The 19268-nt window shown below is 53.1% G+C and overlaps 1 protein-coding gene across 1 annotated transcript; it reads left to right on the top strand.

Annotated features, from left to right (window-relative positions):
* The first annotated feature begins 108 nt into the window (after positions 1-108).
* LOC130611933 (beta-galactosidase-1-like protein 2) lies at positions 109-18469 on the top strand. The gene is made up of 19 exons (XM_057433191.1): positions 109-202; positions 2965-3162; positions 3319-3387; positions 3613-3708; positions 4699-4807; positions 5048-5140; positions 7715-7796; positions 9732-9796; positions 10712-10796; positions 11509-11646; positions 11977-12057; positions 12253-12359; positions 12720-12866; positions 13205-13276; positions 14128-14206; positions 14999-15086; positions 16476-16590; positions 17304-17420; positions 17832-18469. The coding sequence occupies exons 1-19, from the start codon at positions 120-122 to the stop codon at positions 17916-17918; spliced, it is 1911 nt and encodes a 636-aa protein (XP_057289174.1). The 5' UTR covers positions 109-119; the 3' UTR covers positions 17919-18469.
* Positions 18470-19268: the final 799 nt, after the last annotated feature.

Raw genomic sequence — 19268 nt, 5'->3', positions numbered from 1 at the left:
CGCCCAGCCACCAATCAGAGGCCGCTAAGAGGCAGGCTGAGCCCGCGGCTGGCCAATAGCGAGCGAGCAGCGGGCGGAGCGGACCAAGGCGGCGGAGTGAGGAGGGGAGCGCGGCCGCCATGTGGCCGTGCGGCGGGCGGCGGCAGCGCCGTGTCGGCGGGGTCGCGCTCGTCGCGGTCGTGCTGTGGGTGCTGGTGCGGAGGTGAGAGCAGGGCCGGGAGCGGGAGCGTGGGTTTGGGGTGAAACCGGTGAATTAAGGCAGTGCCGGCGGGAGGTGAATCCATGGGGATGAACCCAAATCCTTCCTTGGGGGGGGGGGGGGAAGGAGCGCGCCCCGCTCCCGTTCGGCAGCGTGGGGACGGTTTGCAGCGTGAGTTGCACGGGTGATAAACGCAGCTCCTGCCCGTCAGAAACGGTAACGGTAACGTTGCGCTGATGCTGTCCCGGGGGATGCTGGCGCTCCCGTCAGCGCAGAACGGGAGCGGGGTTCCCGTCAGTGCCGCCGCTGGAGCCGCTCCCGTTGCGTGCACCTCGCTCCAGCCTCTCCCGGGGCCGGCTCTTCCCATCCCGTGCCCGTGCGGTACCCAGGGACCGGCGCTGTGCCCGCGGTGCTGCTGCCGCCGCCTTCTGCTCCGGGGCGTTGTTGCTCGGGGTTGTCGCTTGGATCGCATCCGTTCGGGGGTGATGCTCCTCCCTGGACGAGCCTGTGTCGCGTTGGACTGGTCCATGCCGAGCGGCAGGAGCTCTTCAGTCCCTGGCACGGGGGATGATACGAGGGAAGATGTGGTTATTCCTTGGATAGAACAGAACAGATGTGGTTATTCCTTGGATAGAACAGAACAGATGTGGTTATGCCTTGGATAGAACAGATGCAGTGGAAGGTATCCCTGCCCCTTGGAGCTAGGTGAGCCCTAAGGTTCCTTCCAACCCACACCATGACAACGTGGGATTTATTACTCCCGGGATTTATTGCATGTTTATAATGGGTCCTGGAGTTCATAACAGGAAACTACCTGATCCTCGGGGCTATAGACAAGCTTTGGTTAAGTCCTTGTGTAATTAGAAGCAAAGTTCTCTTAGGGCTGGTCTTGGGTTTGTGCCACATCCGTTCCTCACAGAGGACTCTTGCAAGCCAATACCTGGTAAACGGGTGGAAGTCTGCTCCAAAGAGTGCCTGTAAACCAGGGTGTCCATCAGAAGCCGGTGGTTTTCTCCCGCTGGGAATAACCTGTACCAGGATCATTATCCCCACCACGTGCATCTGGGGCTTGGCTGCCTGGCACAGGACCCTGGTTGCCACCGGACAGCAAGTGAAGGCAAATCAAAGCTTTCCCTTCCCCCTGGCCACAGGGAGCATGGAATAAAGAGCTCTGTGTAGAGTTTAGGGGTTAAATGGAGTCTCTTGTCCTTTAGTGTGGGTCTCCGTGCTTCTCACCTCGTTTTGGCTTCATTTTCCTTCTCCTTTGGCTGCTGTGGGTATGTGGGGGAGCAATACCAAGGCTCGATCCCTGCTCATCAGAGAGGACTTGAGCTGGATTTGGGTTTTTTCATTATGGAGGTGAGAAACCCGAACCTGGGAGCTATAAATTGCTCTCCATTGGAAGCACGGAGGTGGGTGCCAGGGGGTGTTGAGGCAGGGAACGCGCCAGCTGGGTTATGGCCAGGGTTTAGTGGATGAAGCGATGGCGTTATCTTTACCTGGCTGTGTGTTTCCTGGGTGCTGTGGGCAGGGGTGAGTTAGGGCTGAGGAAGTGATCGGAAACAAGGGGTTTTCCAGCTTACTCTTGAAGGATTGGAGTCTCCAGACCCCTCTGAGCTTCCCAGCTCTGGCTTGCACCAAGCTAATCGAGACTTCCTTTTGCAGGTATTACCCGTGCCTGCTGCCGGCTGTTTCAGAGCCCTGTGGGAATGCTGTGCTGTACAGGTACCCTGGGCTTCCCAGCCAGCCCCTGCAGTAGGCTTAGTTCTCCTTGCATTGTGTTGAAGGACAGGTACTAGCTGCTGGTTGGCAATCCCTGTAAGCCCCTCTGCTAGTGCCTGCTCTGCACCTAGAGTAGAGAAAGCAGCTGGAGCTTGAGGCATTTCCCTTCCACTCCTGCTTGCTCGAGACGGGAATTCAGCCCTCACATCTGGCTGTGAGGAGGAGCAAGCTGCTGTTGTCCAGCTCCTCTGCGTGTTCAGAGCGGTGGAACTGGGATGATGGAGGCAGTTTGACTGCTTGTTGATGAAATGGTTTCTTGGTTCAGCCATAACCAGCTGCAAGGGGATAGGGAATAGACAGAGCACGCAGGAAGCACCCCAAATGGAGCTGTGGTAGCATGAGGACTCAAGGCGGTAAGTGCCGTGGAACCTGGCATCGCCTTTGCTCCTGTTCTGTTGGCAAACAACATAGTGATGGAAGCGGTGAGAAGCTGGTGCTGGCAGCTGGCTCTGCCTTTCCTGGGATGGATGTAATCCAGGACATGAAGGAAGAAGCTCTCTGTTCCCACTGAGGGCACTTTGCCTTCCGTGCATGGAGTTGGAAGGTGTCAGAGGCCACAAGGTGCTCAGGGTGTCACTACCCAGCTGCAGCTGCTGTTGGAGCAAGGACCTGGGAATCGGCCATCCCGCTGCAAAACAGGGACATCTGACAGGGAATAACTTCGGGAAGTGCTGGAACTGGGGGTGAGGAGCTGCCCTCCTCCTGTTGCCAGTGGGGTGATTCCATGCTCCGGGCCGGAGCGGTGCCACGGTTCAGTTGCAGAGCGTGGCAGAGAGGCTTGGGATGGGAGCTGCTACTGAAAGGAAGGGTAAATGCACATCGTGGGCAGGCTTCCCTCTGCCTATAGCTCTCTATGGCAAAGAGCGTGGCTTGAGGAGCAGTCAGAGCGGACCCTGCCGGGTTAGGGGAGCACGAGCAGCCTCTCAGGGGTCAGATTTGATCACTGGAGGCCGGGTGCTCTCATCCCTGCCTTTCTCTTCCAGGTTTAACTGGAGCGAACTGGTCCCTCTGCGGTTATGGGGGAGGACCCTGGGCCTGCAGGCAGAGCACTCGCAGTTCCTGCTGGAGGGCATGCCGTTCCGCATCTTTGGAGGCTCCATGCACTACTTCCGAGTGCCCAGGGAATACTGGGAAGATCGAATGCTGAAAATGAAAGCCTGTGGCTTGAACACCCTCACGACGTAAGTGCCCCCCCTCCCTCCCTATGGCTTCCATAGTGGTTGCTGGGATTTGTCCTCCATCCCGGCTGTTTGAAGGGATGCTTGTGCCCAGGGGTGCGCGGGGGGTCTCGGTGTGCTTCACCAATGCAGAGCCCTTTCCCCCCCTGCACTGCCCAGGTACGTGCCATGGAACCTCCATGAACGAGACCGAGGGAAGTTCGACTTCAGTGGGAACCTGGATCTCGGGTACGTGGTGCCTCTTCCAGCTCCGCTCCAGACCCGCTTGGCTCTGCTGGTTGTGGGTGAGGAGGTCGTTTCCAGCCCGTGCCTTGATCAGGCAACGGAGGCTCTCGTTCCTTCTGGAGCTCCTTGGAGCTGTAGTCCCAGTCCCAGCCTCAGCAGGCAGTTGCTGTGCTGTGCCACACGGTGACTGATGCAGGCAGGCACTGATGAAGCTCTCTGCATCCCCAGGGCCTTCCTTTCGCTGGCAGCTAAGAACGGCTTGTGGGTGCTTCTGCGTCCTGGCCCTTACATCTGCTCCGAGTGGGACCTTGGGGGTCTGCCCAGGTAAGTGTGTGCTGCTTCCCTTGGGGGGGTGGAAAAGCCCTTGGGCACACGGCTGAGCCCCCTTCAGAGATGGGGAAGGGTTGGCTGACCCCTAACGTGCCACCCTCCTGCTGTGTGCTTGGAGAGCTGACTTGAAGACGTGAGCATTGAGGCTCGCCTGGATACTGGATCCCAGTGGAACCGGTTGTTTTCCTCACCGTCAGGGAGTGTGAACCTTAGTGGAGACACTGCAGTGGGGATTGCTGCTTGGAGTCTTCGTTTCTCAAGATGCCTTTGGCATCAGAGGGCTCGAGGTGGAATGGAAGGTGTGTGGGGATGGCTTGTGTGCCCAGAGGCAGCGGTTGGCTCTGCGTGACGGGGAAGTGCCTGTATTGCCCTGTGCATCTTTATCACTCAGATAAAAGACTGATAAAGAGCAGCAGTGCTGTTCTCGTTTCACAGATAAAGAGCAGTGATTTTGTAAGCCCAGTGAGCTGCTCGCAGAGTGCAGGAGCTGAGTATTCCAGACCTCTGGCAGCGCTATTAGTTAATGCCTCCTTATGCAGAGACAAGGAAGGTGCAAGCTCGAAGCGTTACAGCGTGGCACTGGTCTGCTCTGAAACCAATTGCTCTTTCCTCTGTTAAGACCCAACCAACAAACTAAGTCTTGGAAATGAGCAGTAGAAACCACGGGAACAATGCCTGGAGGCGTTGTTTGGGTGATGGTTGGGGTCTGTGCCCTAGGGGATGCAGGATGTTCCAGGGTAACCTTGCGAGTGGTAAGTTTAGCCCTTGAAATCCTCTTGGGAAAGGTATGAAATGAGCTTAGGCCCAAACTGCAGGCCAAAAGGAGGGGGAGAAGTTGGCAATTGCAGCCTGGCCTCACTGGAAGGGGTGATGGGCCCCCCCCCGACTCGGGTGTCCATACCTGCACTGTGGCCTTAGCCAAGTTGCCCATTCCTTGAGTGGCCAGGAGACTCTGATGGATTCTGTTTGCTGCCTTTCTCGTAGCTGGCTCCTGCAGGACCCAGAGATGCAGCTGAGGACAACATACAAGGGCTTCACGGAAGCCGTGGATGCTTATTTCGACCGTCTGATGCCTCTTGTGGTCCCTCTTCAGGCAAGTCCAGCCCATTACCCTCCCTGTCCACAAGCAGGGACTGTGTGTGATGGCAGCAGGCTGAAGCAGTACCAGGGTTGTCTCTGTCAGCTCTCCAGATCCAGAGGTTTGGTTGTACACAGACGTTGGGAGGGTGGAGCTGAGTCCATCCGAGACTCCTGCATCTTCCCTGTGCCCCCGAGGCTCCTGTCCATCTGCTCAGTTCCCTGCTGACCGACTTCTCCCTCTCGTTCCCAACAGTACAAGAAAGGAGGTCCCATCATTGCAGTGCAAGTGGAGAACGAGTATGGCTCCTATGCCAAAGACCCAAACTACATGGCCTATGTTAAAACGGTAACGTTGGCACGGGCACTTGTTTCTGGGGTGAATCTCTCCTAAACACCTTCCGTATGGGAGCTGGGCTTCAGAAACCCTTGGAAGCATCAGTGCATCATCCCGCTGCTTTCCCCTTCTGTCTTTCCTCCTGGAGTGGAAGAGATGGCATATGAGCCTCTCAGGACTCGTGTCTCCCCGAGAAGAGGCTGATAGGGAAATGGGGGAGCATCTGGAGTAGATAGCTAGCCTTGAAGAAGCTGTCTCCTTCTGGTCCTGGTTGGCTTCTCTTAGCATTAGGGGAAGGTTTCTCTTTGCCTCTGACTTGCGTGGCTGTGAACAAGCCAGTGGCACGCACCTGAACGTGTGTGATCTGGAGCTCAGCTCCGGGCAGGTCATCTGCCAAGTGCCTCCCTTCCCCTTGGCAAGCAGAGACTAATCCGTGCCCTGGCCCCTGCCTCTGAGCTGAGTGATGGAGAGTTGGCCAGTGCCCACGGGGGCCAGGTTATCCCAGTGGATCTAACGCACAGAGGCAGGGTTAGGGTTGGAAGGAACCTTAGCGATCATCCAACATAAGCCTGTCCTCTTTGTTTGCCCCCAGCACAGCTGCAAGGCAGACACTTCACAGTGCTTCAAGTGCTGTTACAGGGGTGTGCATTGCTGTGAACTGGATGTTCCCTGTGCTTCTGCCTTCTGAAACCCTCCGCGTGCCCCAACTTCACCTTCAGGTTCCCTCTGGCTCTGGTTGTCCTCTTGCTTAAGGTATAGAGAGGCTCTTGCAGTGAATCAATGGTGTGGCAGGAGTCTTAACCTGCTTAGAGCAGCGCCTGCACTATCTCCATCCTGTGGAGTGATTCAGCATCGCTTAGAAGGTTCCATAGGGAGTACACAGTAACATGTGAAGGAGTTAATGGCCAGTCTGCACTGATAACAGATCAGCTTCCTCTCACCAGTCACACCAGTGGCAAGTATATAAGCAACTGGCTTGCAGAGGCCTGCATGGATGGGGCGCAGGGGCTCTGTTGTGCCTGAGCAGCGTGTTGCCTCGGTGCTTTTCCATCTCTCAGTCCTGGAAGAGCGTGTGATGCTTCCCAGACCTGCCAGAACAGATCCCCTTGCCGGGCCTGCTGTGGGTGTGTTTTTGCAGTGCTGTTTCATCATCCTCTGGTGCTGTGTGCGGCGTGCATCCGAGGAAGTGCATTGGGGTGGTTGAAGGTGGAAATGTGGGAAAGCAGGATCTGCAGGGCATCCTTTTCGGTTGGAGTGGGATCTAACGTGAGGCGGAGCTCCTGGTCTGTGTCCTGGTTTGGGTTTTAAACTCGGTTGATTCACATCTGCAGCTAGAACACACGTTGCAATCCTCCTGGAAGGAATATGCCCATTAAACCTTCCCAACCTCATGGAGCACCTGGAAGCCCTGTGCTAACCTCCCCTGTGTGGGTGCAGTGCCGTGTCCTGGCAGCTCCCTCCCCGCGCGGAGCAGGAGCTGGGATTAGCTGAGCACTCGCCTGGGTCTGTTTCTATTCCTGGTTTCTCTGCTGTGCCCTGGAATGCCCTAAGCCATTCCCATGTGTGCAGCTCTCTGCTGGTTCTCCATTTCACACTTCCATTCAAGAGACAGGCAAAGAAACTTCACGTGGATACACAAGAAGCTGTGTTAGAAACTCCAGTCCCTCGGTAGCTGGATTCTATCAGCTCCCAGCATCCAGTGGGGTATCAATAAGTAATTCCAGGTCGATAAACAAGGCAGGTTGTCCCAGCTTGTCTCTAAGCTTTGTGCTGGAATTCCCTAAGGAATTCCCTGTGCGGAATGCTCCAGTCTTCTCTTTGTGCAGGCTGGTGCTGTCTGCAGCGGTTTCTCTGGTCGTGCAGCACACACGAGCCGGTGGCTGCACGTGGTGCGGGTTGCTTTATCTGATGAATGCCTTTGTCACCACTTCAGAGGTAGGAATTCAGAGTGAGGGCACTGCAGGTTTGTTCTCCGAGCTGCTCGAGGCTGAGGGAGTGACTTCCCTGCGGGTCCAGTGAAAAGAGGGGTGAATTTGGGGTTTCCCCATCTCTCCTGCAAACACGAGCCACTGCTCTGTAAAGAAAACTCCCAGAAGAGAGCAGGCCTGATGGGAAGAGCCTTCTGTGTGCACGGGCATTTTAAAGCCTTAGGGTCCTGTTTCATACAGAGAAGAACTTGGAAATGCATTGCCTTGACTGGTGAAGAGCACCGGTACCTGAGCAGTCCGTGATGCGCTCACTGGCACATCAGCTCCCATTCAGGGAGGGTGAGCTGCTTCCACCTGAAGCCCTCTCTCGGTGGAAAGCAGTGATGCTCTTTATTTAGCTGCTCTCAGAAGGAGAGGAAACCCTGGAGTCTGATGCATCACCCTTGCAATCCAGCTTGCTAAGACAGAACAAGGTTTGGCAGCTGACTTTAAGCTTTAGGAGCAATGGGAGATGTCACGGGAATAGTGTTTCTTACCAAGACACTCCCAGTCTCAAGCTATCCCCAGAGGTGCTGATGATGTGCTCGAATGCTTTAATACCCTGACCAGCATTGAACTCGGGCTGTTAACGCAGTTGCTTCTCCTCTTTCTCCTTTAGGCCCTGCTAAACAGAGGGATTGTGGAAATGTTAATGACCTCGGACAACAAGAATGGGCTGTCCTATGGCTTAGTGGAAGGAGGTATGTGCTCGGAGCAGGTGTGTGCTTGGAGGAGAGCAGGGTAAGGCTGTTCTTTGCCAGGGGCAGCTGATGAAACATAGCCTTTGGGTGAGAGCAGTATGCTCCATTCACTAAGCTGCACCCATTAGCTGTGTTAATCAGATTACAAGGCTGGAAATACTACTTCTTATTGCTTCATTTCAATAGATACTAAACAAGCACCTCAGCCATTATTAATAGTAATAACTTAAGAAGAAGATACCCACTTTGCAATAAACAAAGAGAAGGAAAAAGCCCATCAAAACCTTGCTTCAGAGATACAGCATCCTGTAAGGTTAGTGGGTTGGGGTAGCCCTCTCTGCTCAGCCAGCTTGTTCTGGGCTTACAGCCTCTGGTAGGTAGGTGAAGGAGGGCATCCTTTGCTAATCCCATGCAGGAGGATGATTAAAGGCATTTCCCTCCTGTTTTTCCTCCTCTTGTTCTTATGACAGGGTTTCTATGTCCAGGTTGGATGGGGCTTGGAGCAGCCTGCTCTAGAGGAAGGTGTCCCTGCCCTTGGCAGGGGCTTGGAGCTGGATGAGCTTTAAGGTCCTTTCCAAGCCGAATAATCCCATGGTTCTATGACCGTAATAGGAGAGGGACAAATTCAGCCCATGGCCCTACCCCAGCACTGCATCCTCTCACGTGTATTCTGGTGGCATGCAGCAGTCTTCAGCCATCACCACACAGAGTCGCTCTCCCCCTTGGCTCTGCTGTGGAAGTCCCTGTTTAGCCCTCCCCATCTCCTGTGGGAACGTTGCCTGCCTCGGAGCTCGTGTTTGGAGTTGCCTTTTGCAGCGTGTTGCATGCTGAGCGCTCTTGGATACCAATTTGCCTCTTGGATGTCATAACAATCTGCTCATTAGAGTCAACGTGTCAAGTAATCAGATGTGTGGAATAACTAGGGCTCAGAGCAGTGGAGCAGCAAGGAGATTATGGAAGCACTACAGGGGAGAGAACAAAACCCGCTGTAGAAATGGGTAGGCAAATAGAGAAGGCTGTGCTCTGGAGCTGAAACTGGACGTGATTTTGCTGATCCAGTTCATCACTGGTGTACTGAGTTCTGCCCTTCACGCCAGGAGCAGTCTGGTGCTCTGCAGAGGAAACTCTTGGTGGAAAGCTGTGTGTATGTGAGAGCTGCCAGCTGGGGAATGGATGGGGATGGCTTTGGGGACTGGTTCTCTGCGCAATTCCCAATGGTGTGCTGCTGATCTGCGTGGAAAGCAGAACAGAGCATGTTCACCTGCGGGATTGCCAAGGGATGCTAAATCCAGCCACGTACCAGGGGCTGGGCCCTTAATACCAGATCAATGTCTTCTAATGCGTGGGCTCCTGGAGAGAGGTTGTCCTGCTCCAGTGCTTGAAGCTCATGCAGTGACCCTGGCTATGCTGCAGCACACACCAAGGAGCTGCTGGTCCCCTCGTGCTGCACAGGGCAGAAGCACAGATTAAGCTTCCCAATTTCTATCTGCTTCACTGGTGCTGTGGTTTCTCTCACCCACCCCGCAGGCCTGACAAGCCCTAAGGTAGCAGGAGTTGATTCCTGACTCCTGGAAGCTCAGTGTGCATCCAGACTAACCGGTTTGCCTTTATGTGGTGCTTTTTATCTGAGGACCTCCAAGCGCTTTACAGCCTCTAACTAAAGCTTGTGACACCCTGGGACCTACTCTGGTGCTCTCCTTCTGGTGCCTGTGAACAGGAGAGCCACAGAGATGGCTGCAGGTATTCCACTGTGTGCTGCTGTCCAGTTTGATTCTGCATACCCAGTGAAGGCTTCGATGGGCAGCTTCTGAGGAGGCTGTAATGATGGTTTAGATGATGCTCCGCTTGCCCCTGAGCTCGTGCTGGATTCCCAATGGTCCCTCAGGCATTTTGCAGGTGGTTAAAGGAATAAACCCTTTTCCTTCTCCCCAATAGCACTGGCCACTGTTAACTTCCAGAAGCTGGAACCTGGGCTGCTGAAACATCTGGACTCGGTGCAGGTAAGGTGCAGGAGAGCTGTGTTGAGCTTGATTTGGAAGGGCAGCTCTGGAAATGGAGCTCTTGTAGTTGCTACCTTCTCCTTTTTAAGGGCTTTTATTCCAGAGAGTGATAAAACTCCTCCTTGGATGAGTTTGGTAGGGAAGGATTGATGAGACATTCCCAAGAGCTGCTCTGAGCCTGGAACAGTTAGATCCCTACAGGCACCTGCAGTTGTTTCCTCCTACTGAAACATGAGTTTCTTTAATGCCACTTAACGTGGCCGTTCCACGTGGCACCAGATAAAGCCCCTGTCAAACAAAGGGCAGAATTCCCTCTGCTAGGGATAAGTGCCATGAGGAGGGAGTGCCAGCCAGGCTGAGCTCCTGGCAAGTGGGATGGGGCTGGCTGGAATTCCCGAGGAGCTAAGGCAGGCTGTGACACATAGGAAGCAATTGCTCTGTGTCTGCAATTGCAGAGCCTTTTAATGAAGACCTAATTCCTGCAAAGGCTAATTCCTTGCTGCCAGGGCCATGTGCAGCATTAAAAAGGCATTAAGCTGCTCAGCGCTGCTGTTGTACCTTGGCAGGCATTCATGCAGCGCACCTGCACGCTCGGGGCTGGCACTGGGAAGCTGTCATTCCTAAATGGGTATTTCCAGGAGCAAAGCAGTGACGATTGGTTTGTGCTTTTGCTCTGGCTCTACCACACAACAGGATCCAGAAGTGTTTGGTGGCGCCTGGTTGAGCGCTGTGGGTTTTGCTTTGTGCCTAGAAGAGGTCTTCTCTGCTTTGCTTGGGCGCTGCAGCCCCACAGCGTCTTGTTCACAGCTCTCGGGTGCCCTGGAGAAGAAAGCACGTTGCCAAACTGCCTTTGACCGATGCTTCTCTAGAAGAGCCAAGTCTCCAGTTTAACTCCTTGGTTTTGTTTCGCTACAGAGAGATCAGCCCAAGATGGTGATGGAGTATTGGACGGGATGGTTCGATAACTGGGGGGGCCCTCACTATGTCTTTGATGCGGACGGTGAGCACTATATCCTGCTCCTGTAGGGCCCGCAGCAGTTTGCAGCCTTTGCTTTGTGGGAGGCTTTGGAGATGAAGAGCCCCGCAGCGAGTGGCTCACGTTGCTGGGCTGTGGCTTTCCTTGGGTCGTGTCAGTAAACGGCAGCTGTGGTGATGCAGGTTTTCCTCTGGGGTTCTGTGCTCTCAGTGTCAGTGTCAGTGCTGCTCTAGGGGGGTTTAAAAGTGCAGCCCAGTGATTGAAACCCTCAGGGTCACCTCCTGAGCTCATTAGGAAGGAAAACTGGTGCTGAGCACACCCAGCCCAGCCAAACCTCCAGACCCCCCCTGGGTGTCTAACCCAGGTGCTGTAGAGGCTGGGAAAGCTGTGTAATGCTATTGTCATGACTGTCTCACCCTCCTGCAGTTGTAATTGGGCCATTAGTGGTTGAGTAGAGGAGGCTGAGTAGTGCTTCCAACTCCTCTGCTTAAAAGCAGAATTCCTGTTCAAGGACATGAGCTTTACCCTTTTTCACCTATAGGAGAGCTGTATTTGAATGTATTAATGTGTCCTGGTACGTCAATAGATGTGCTGCTCTTCCTGAGGGCAAAATCCATATCCCAATCCAAATCCCTGCAGTGATACTGACTGACAAGGACCAGAATGTTTGTGTCTGGAGGAGTTTTAGCCTAGCTTCTTGCTCTGTGGCCTACCTGGCACTGCCCTTCCTTTACAGAGATGGTGAATACTGTAGCCAGCATCCTCAAACTGGGAGCATCCATCAATCTCTACATGTTTCACGGAGGCACCAACTTTGGCTTCATGAACGGTGCGTTGGAGGCTGATGAATACAAGTCAGATGTCACCAGTTATGGTGAGTTTTCTCCCATGGCCTTGCCCATGCACCTACAGAATGCAGCTCAGGCTCCCCTGTGGGCTGGTTACACTTGACAGAAGCATTGAGAAGTGATCACTACGTCCACTTTGTCGTGGAGAGATGAGTTGGAAGAGAGCTCAGAAGCAAGTACCTGTATACAAGGGGGGTTGCAGTAGTGTTTCCTATTTCCAGACCCATTCCAGGGTGTGGAGAACCCCCTCATTCTGAATTGGGAATAGAAGTCACAGATGACAACTTTGCCTCGTGTTGATAGTGCTGTCCCAGAGCTGCTGTGTGCTCCAAACCACCCCTGTGCTGCTCTTTCAGATTACGATGCTGTGCTGACAGAGGCTGGAGATTATACATCCAAATTCTTCAAGCTCCGGCAGCTCTTCAGCATGATCATTGGTAAGGAGAGATCCAGCCCCAAGTCACTGTCCTGCCTCCAGTGTTCAGGTTTCAGCTTCTTTAGCTGGAGCCCAGTGGCTCTGGTTGGTTCTTGTGCTAAAGATGGGTGGGAGAACCAAAGGAGGCTTTAAATCTGTGCTGGCCTTTGGTATCTCAAAGAGTCCATCCATCTTTATCTTTCTTTTTGCATCTCAGGCCAGCCTCTTCCTCTCCCTCCTGTGATTGAAAGCAAGGCATCATATGGTGCAATCCTGCTGCATCAGTACATCTCTCTCTGGGATGTGATACCATCTCTTCTACAGGTAGCACTACCAATCTGCATGCTGAAAGGCATCACTCCTTAGGTGGGAAGGGCAATTAGTGCTTGTTACCCCAGGAGGATAAAGTCAGGTAGGGTTTTATCAAGGGCCTTTGAAGGAGGCAAATCTTTTATCTCGCCTCTTTTACTGCCACTTCCCTTATCTTGGAATTCTGGTTTTGCAAGTCCTTGGCTCGCTTTTCTGGCACCTTCCTGGCTGTGGCTTTTGGAGAGTCAGGGGTATTGGGTGGAACAGGAGGTTTACAGGGTAGATGTGGAACACCTATCTGAAATGAGCTGCCTCTGGGTGGGCTGTCAGTGCTGAGAGCCCATTTCTGCCCTTCCATCCCTTTCTCCTTTGCAGCCCATTAAGTCAGAGTTTCCCATTAACATGGAGAATCTGCAGCTGAATGAGAGCAGCGGGCAGGCCTATGGGTACGTGCTCTATGAGACTGTCATATTCGGTGGTGGCCACCTCCACTCAAGGAACCACGTCCGTGACCGAGCACAGGTAAGGAGCAGAGGGACCAGCCTCAGTCAGGTGTAAATGCTTTGGACTTGGCAGGCAGGAAATGGGTCAGCCACGAAGGGAAATGGGAAGTTCTCAGCTAAGCCCCAACCCTCACCATGTGTGAATCAGGTTGAGGTTCCGGTCTGATGGAGCTTCTGTCTTTACACAGCAGAATATTGGCTGTTCTGAGGGATGCTGTGGTTTTCCTCCCCCACTTCCACTCAGTCAGTGGCACCGAGTTCTAGTAGAGGCAATTTCCTCCCCAGATACAGCTTCACGCAGCTATGACTGTATAACTGATGAGAGGTTGCTCTCCTCTCTTGTGCTCTGCTCTGCAGGTGTTTGTTAACACCATGTATGTTGGTGAGCTGGACTACAACATAGTGGAGCTCTCCCTTCCTGAAGGACAGGTAACTGATTGGAGACTGCTCACAGTAGGATGGGGATAACAGGACCACGACTGCTAAAGAGGAATAGCTCTGCAGGAGGCACCTCCCACTGAATCCCTTTAACAGTAGCCTGACACAGGGAATGGTTGTTATACCCCAATGAGACACTGTTTCACCAGTGAAATACAGGGTGGTTTCACTGCCAAGTGAGGGTTTGTGCTTGAGGAGTGGGGTTTGAATACATCTCCATGGAGAAGATTCAAGTCACTGTTGTCTTTGCCACACATTCTACAGCTGCAACCGTGTAGGCTTCACCTTCCTTAGCACAAAGCAGCTTTTAAGGGGGTTTGGGGGCTTTTGCACATTTTAGGACTTAAATAAAATGAGGGGGGATGTCTCTTTTTTGCTCTGAGAGCAATCTTACCCTGGCAGAAGTTGGCAGTAAGACCAGTGCATTGATTGAAGCATGTCAACAGAGCCGTGCATGGCTCCTGGGTGAGTGGGTCGGATACAGGAGTTGTTCTTTTGACTTGATGGAGAGGTGTCTGACATGAGCTGTACTGTGTCAGACTCCGTTTCTGGCTCTGTGGATGATACCAAAATGATGCTTCAGCTTTTAACAGCAAGAAAAACCCAGCTCTTACGAAAACACTGAGAGTTGCTCAGGGGCATCACTGCTTGTAGTAGGTAGAAAGTACAAACCTGCCCCATGATCCAGAGCTTTCAACAGGCAAAATGCAACTGCCAAAGGTATTGGTGCCACCTTCCCTTTATTCAACACCTCCACTGGCCTCTATTAGCCAGGCACTAGGGCTGATACAGCACATGCTGAGCACTGGTCCAGCTGATGCTCTTCCTTATCTTTCTTACAGGGATTCAGGCAGTTGAGACTCTTGGTAGAGAACCGTGGTCGTGTCAATTATGGCCTGGCACTCAATGAGCAGAGAAAAGGTAAGTGAAGTTCTTTGTTCTCCCACTGTCCTACATAGTTCTCTGAGTATAAGCCCTGCAGAACTGAGTTTGATGCTGGAGGATCACAGCAGTTAAAAGCTCACCCAATTCCAGGAGGAGCAAATTGAGCGTACTAAAACGTTCAGGTCTGACCCAGCTGTGGAGCTGCACGAGGTCAAGCCCCCAGGATTCCATTTTAGTGGGGAGTTAGGTGCAAAACCTGCACGAAACAGACCAATGGGCTTGGGCACGTGGCTGTACTCAGCTTTACTGCAGAAGAGGTGCACAAAGCCTCTGTGACAGTCTCAAAGGCACTCCTGTAAGTAGGAGGCTGGATTAGGACCCAGCTTTGCCTGCTACGTAGAGGATAACTTTATGTAACAAGAGAGTGCAAATGGCTTCTTCAGGTGCCCTGAGATCCGTGGATGAGCAGCAGTGGATGCTCAAGCCCCTGGCACCTTGTGCTGTGCCTGTTAGAGAAGCAGCCCATTGGCTGCTTTATAGCTGGTCAGCTAAACCCAGCAATGCACCCTGGCTGCTGCCTGTGCCAGCTGTGCCTTCTGCTTCAGCAGTGCTTAATGGCTTGGTGGGTAGAAGCAAAGGAGAGAGTGGGGAGGCCAAAGCCCAGTGATGTTCCCTACTCAATCTGGATGAGCAGTGGGACCACATGGACTCGTAATTCCATTGCAGAACATGGCTGCTTTCCATCTCCCGCTGTTCCTCACGTTCCAATAGGAAGATCTCTTAGCTTTAGCTGTTCTTAGCTCTTCATCACCCCCATTGCTCTTGCAGGCTTAATTGGTGATGTCTTCTTGAATAATACCCCCTTGAGGAACTTCAAGATGTACAGCTTGGAGATGAAACCTGCCTTCATGAAGAGGTTTGTGGCATTGAAAACTCTTTCCTTCCTCGTTTGAAACCAACTTTTACCAACAGGGCAAAATCTGCTCCATAGCAGTTCCATATGGCAGGCAGCACAAGGTAAAGCAGGGGATGCTTTGTCTGTGCTGTGATTTAGGGGTGAAGTGTATTCCCACTGTGGAGGATTTAAAGGCTTCCTTCAGAGCAGGGTTCGATCAGGCAGGTAAGAGCGTGGCTCCCCCAAAGGGATGGGTCCCAGCACACCCAGGAGCTGGGCTGAGGATCTGAAAGGTCTTTTCCAACCTGGTTGTTTCTGTGATTCCCTGTTGGAGATGACTTAGTAATTCAAGCTCACAAGAGATGGATTAACTCTACTACTGATAGTACATTAACAAGCAGGGGGAAGTCAAGGAGCCTCTTATAGAAAAGACCTTAGCAAATGTTTAAGGCAACAGACACCCTATGGACTCTGGCCACCATCCTGAGAGCCTGTTTGCAGCTTGTTCATTCCAGAAAGGAACACAGTGTGCATCCCCCGGGATCTCACAGCTCCTGTGGTGTGTGTAGGAAGGAGAATGGAGGCCATGAAATGGCTTTTCAAAGGGATCTGGGCATTTCTGAGGCTGATCTTAGGAGGTGCTGGGGGGGCTACTGGAAGGGTATTGACGGGGTGACTGCCATAAGCTTGGGCTGCAAGTGAGCTGCCATACCCAGGCTAAAGCAAGGTTGGTCAGCACTGGCAAGTGCCCAGGAGCAGCAGAACACAGCGGAGAACCACTTCAGTGGGTGGGAGGGTGTGAAAGGCTTTTAGCTTGAGTGCTCCCCAGTTATTCAACTGCACTGGATCAGCGGCTTCCCTGATTCCAAGAGCTGCACCTCCTAAGGGTCAGAAGGAACACGTGGGACCCCCACACTCCTCTGTTCCTCTTCTGTTTGCCCCCTGCTCCCAAACTGTTGCCACAGGTAAGAAATGGTGCCAGATTGCCCCCAGTTACCGCAGGTTCCCATGGACGTGTCTGTGTTCCTCACCTGGAACGCGGGCAGGAATGTGTGGTTTGAATCCTGTCAGCTCTGCAGGTTTTCCTCTAGCACATGCCAGCCACCTCCATTGCGGCTTGCACCACGGTATCTGAAGGAGGACGGGCACTTCAGTAGTGTTAGAGACGGTGATAGCCCCATAGAGCCTTTTCCTTTGTACCAGGAGTGGGGCTGTTGGTGATGTGGCAAGCACAGGATAACAAAGACCCCCTTGGTGCTTGCCTTGGCTATCTGCAGATGACCACTCCATCCCTTTGCAGCATGAGGGCCCCCCTCCCTCCAGAAAGCAACTGCTTGACACTGCAGGCACGCAAAGCAGTGGCAGCCCTGCTGTAACAGCTCCGTGCTGTGTTTGCTCCTTCTCTGCCAGCTTGCAGCGTGTGACGGGCTGGAGCGCCGTCCCGGATTACTTTGTGGGTCCAGCTTTCTTCCGTGGAAGGCTGTGGATCGAGCATCAGCCCCAGGACACGTTCCTGAAGCTACAGGCAAGTCCTTTGTGTTTTCTGGATCAAGAGGTTTGGAAGCTGCGTGGTCTGGGCTCTGTGTAGTCTGTAGTGGTCCTGCTGGGAGAACACGGGCGATGCTGAGCCTGCAGAGCTGCTCCTCTATTGACAGTGTTTTCTGCTTGCTACTCTCTAGTTGCAGAGCACACCAAAGGAAGGAGGCACTGGTTTTAACCCTACCTGCTCAATGGGGCATGGAAAGAGGCACTTCTTTGTAGACGTGAGAGTTAGCATTCGCTCACATCTTCCTTCTGTGGCTTATTGCTGCTCTTGCAGAGAACTCCAGCTATCGTTCAGCTTCCTTCTCTGATTTCATTCCCTTCAAGCCAGGGTTGATGCCAATCATTATTGTAGTGCTCCCTTTTCCAGTTATGCTTTGCTGTCAGTGCAGGATTTCTGTCACCTGGGGAAATAGGTGGGAAATAGGTTCTGTGCCTGGGAAGAAATCACGATGTGTCTGTCAAAAGGATGAGGTTTTCCTGTACAAGCTTTGGAAGCTTTATCCTTTTCATTAGTGCTTTAGGGATAACTCCTGTTCAATGGGGCTTAAACGTTCCTGGCTTCAGGGAGAGCAAGCAGAAAACCTGCGGGAAGTGGCCTGGAAGAAGGCGAGTGTGAAGCAGACCGAATTCCCAGTGGGAATGCCAGGCAGGCAGTACAGCTGCCTCCGTAACCCGGTGTTCTCCTGGTTCTAGGGCTGGGAAAAGGGAGTTGTGTTTGTCAACGGGCAGAACCTGGGCCGCTACTGGAAGATCGGCCCTCAGGAAACACTCTACCTTCCTGGTCCCTGGCTGCGGAAAGGGAGCAATGAGGTGAGAGCTTCCCCTTTGCTTGCTCGATGCAAGATCCTGCCCCGAGCCAGGTCCCAAAGAGCTGGACATAGATCATGTATTGATTGCCTGTGTCCCAGCTGCAAAGCAGTGCGGCACAGAGGAAGGAGGCTGCTCTCTCCTAAGGTCTGGGAGATGAGGGATTGTGGCTCTGACAGCCGGTGAGACATGATGGGGATGGCAGCTCGACTTCGAAGCCATCACGTTCCAAATCAAGGCAAACCTGATTTGGTTCATGTTCAGCAGCGTGTGGTGCTGAAGAATCCCAGTCACTGCTCAGAGCTCTCTCTAAGTGCTGCTGCCTTCCCCTACTGGGATGGTGTGCCTTTTCCTCCTCAAACTGCTGACAGTAACCTTGTGTGAGCAATGGTTTTGTGTCCCTTTCTTCTGCAGATTGTCATTTTTGAGGAGCGCACTGCAGGAAGGATCATACAGTCTGTGGACATTCCTTATTTAGGAAGGACCCAGTATGTGGACTGATGAAAGCTTCTTCCCCATGTTTGGTTCACCTTGAACATTCCTGGTTGCATGGCTGGGATGTGATGGTCCAGGCACTTGGGCATGTTAAATCCCACTCGACCCAGGTAAAGGATTTACGCTTTGGCAGTAAGTTCAGAAGAGAGAATGGGCCCTGAAGGTGGGTCTGTTGTTTCATAGATGGATGTGGAAGCTCATCTCCCTGGACTACTGAGGACCCACAGCTTGGGTGGCTGCGCATGATGCTATGGACAGCCTGAATGTGGGAGAGTCAAAGTGCTAGAGGCAGGAGAAGGAGAGAGAAAGAACTGAAACCACCCGAACTGAAAGCTGAGCCCAGCTCCCCAGTGACTTGCAAGATGTGTTGTTATTGGCCTCCTCGTTTCTATCATTAGATAGTGAGAAAATAGTTGGTGAACATGGGAGGAACGAGGTGTGGAGAACTCAGCAACTCACTCTGCAAAGAGGCCGTTTCCTTGTTCACTCGTTGGAAGCCAGGCTGTCGTCAGATGGCTTTAATTCAAGCTGTTTTCCCACTCAGTTTTACTCTGGAGGTTTGTGTCTCTCTCAAAAAGGATTAAAAAGGGTTTGAAGAAGTGACCTGTGTGTCGTCCCCTGTCGAACACATCAGTGTGTTTCAGGCAGGAATGAGAACTCGCAAGGAGGAGAAAGGACCGGTTCGTTTTCAGTCATCCCTCCTCTCTGCTCACGCTGGGAAGCACCTGAAGGTGAAATCCCCCCTTGTAAAAGGAGCAGGGATCAGGTTTGGGTTGGGATAGAAGGGATTGCAAGGGGGAGAGCACATCTGTTCTTCCCAGTTAAACCCGCTCTGAAAGCTTGGCGTCTTGGGTCCTGTGTCCTTTTTGTCCCTCAAAGAGAAACCCAGGATGTAGGGAATTGTGAGCTGTTGGGTTTAACCCCCCTGCCCAGCAGTCACTGAGCAGCTGCCACCTCTTTAGACCAAATTCCAGCTGGGAATCTCCGAGAAGCCGCTCAGCCCCTGCTTCGTATCCCAGTGAGCAGAGGGGCCGGGCTATGAGGGAAGCAGTTCAGGGTCTGCTGGCTCTTAGAAACCATTGTTTTATTAACAAATGTCAATAGAGTTTGTTTCAAAGTGAGGACAGCGCAGCTGGAACACCCTGCATCCACCCTGCTCCCACCCAGCACACAGCTCTGCGCCCCGGCACCGCTGCTGCCCTCTCCGCACGTTGGAAGGGTCCAGGCTGGTGGCACCAGCTTGGAGGAGGATGGAGCACGTATGGATGTGTTCAGGACTCGAGCCTTTCCCTGCCTCTGGAAGCGATTCCCTTCCAAGGAGGGAAGGTTGCAACTCGGCAGGGATTGGGGTTAAGA

The sequence above is a fragment of the Pezoporus wallicus genome, unplaced genomic scaffold (assembly GCF_028554395.1).
Source record: "Pezoporus wallicus isolate ANWC-B61680 ecotype Strahan unplaced genomic scaffold, APGP_CSIRO_Pwel_v1 contig_9719, whole genome shotgun sequence".
NCBI lineage: Eukaryota > Metazoa > Chordata > Aves > Psittaciformes > Psittacidae > Pezoporus > Pezoporus wallicus.
This window is presented reverse-complemented; position numbering and strand designations above follow the sequence as displayed.

Coding starts and splice junctions, on each gene's coding strand:
- LOC130611933 (XM_057433191.1), top strand. CDS start 120: ATGTGGCCGTGCGGCGGGCGGCGGCAGCGCCGTGTCGGCGGGGTCGCG. Junction 9,797..10,711: donor AACATCTGGACTCGGTGCAG/GTAAGGTGCAGG, acceptor GTTTCGCTACAG/AGAGATCAGCCCAAGATGGT. Junction 13,277..14,127: donor TCTCCCTTCCTGAAGGACAG/GTAACTGATTGG, acceptor TCTTTCTTACAG/GGATTCAGGCAGTTGAGACT.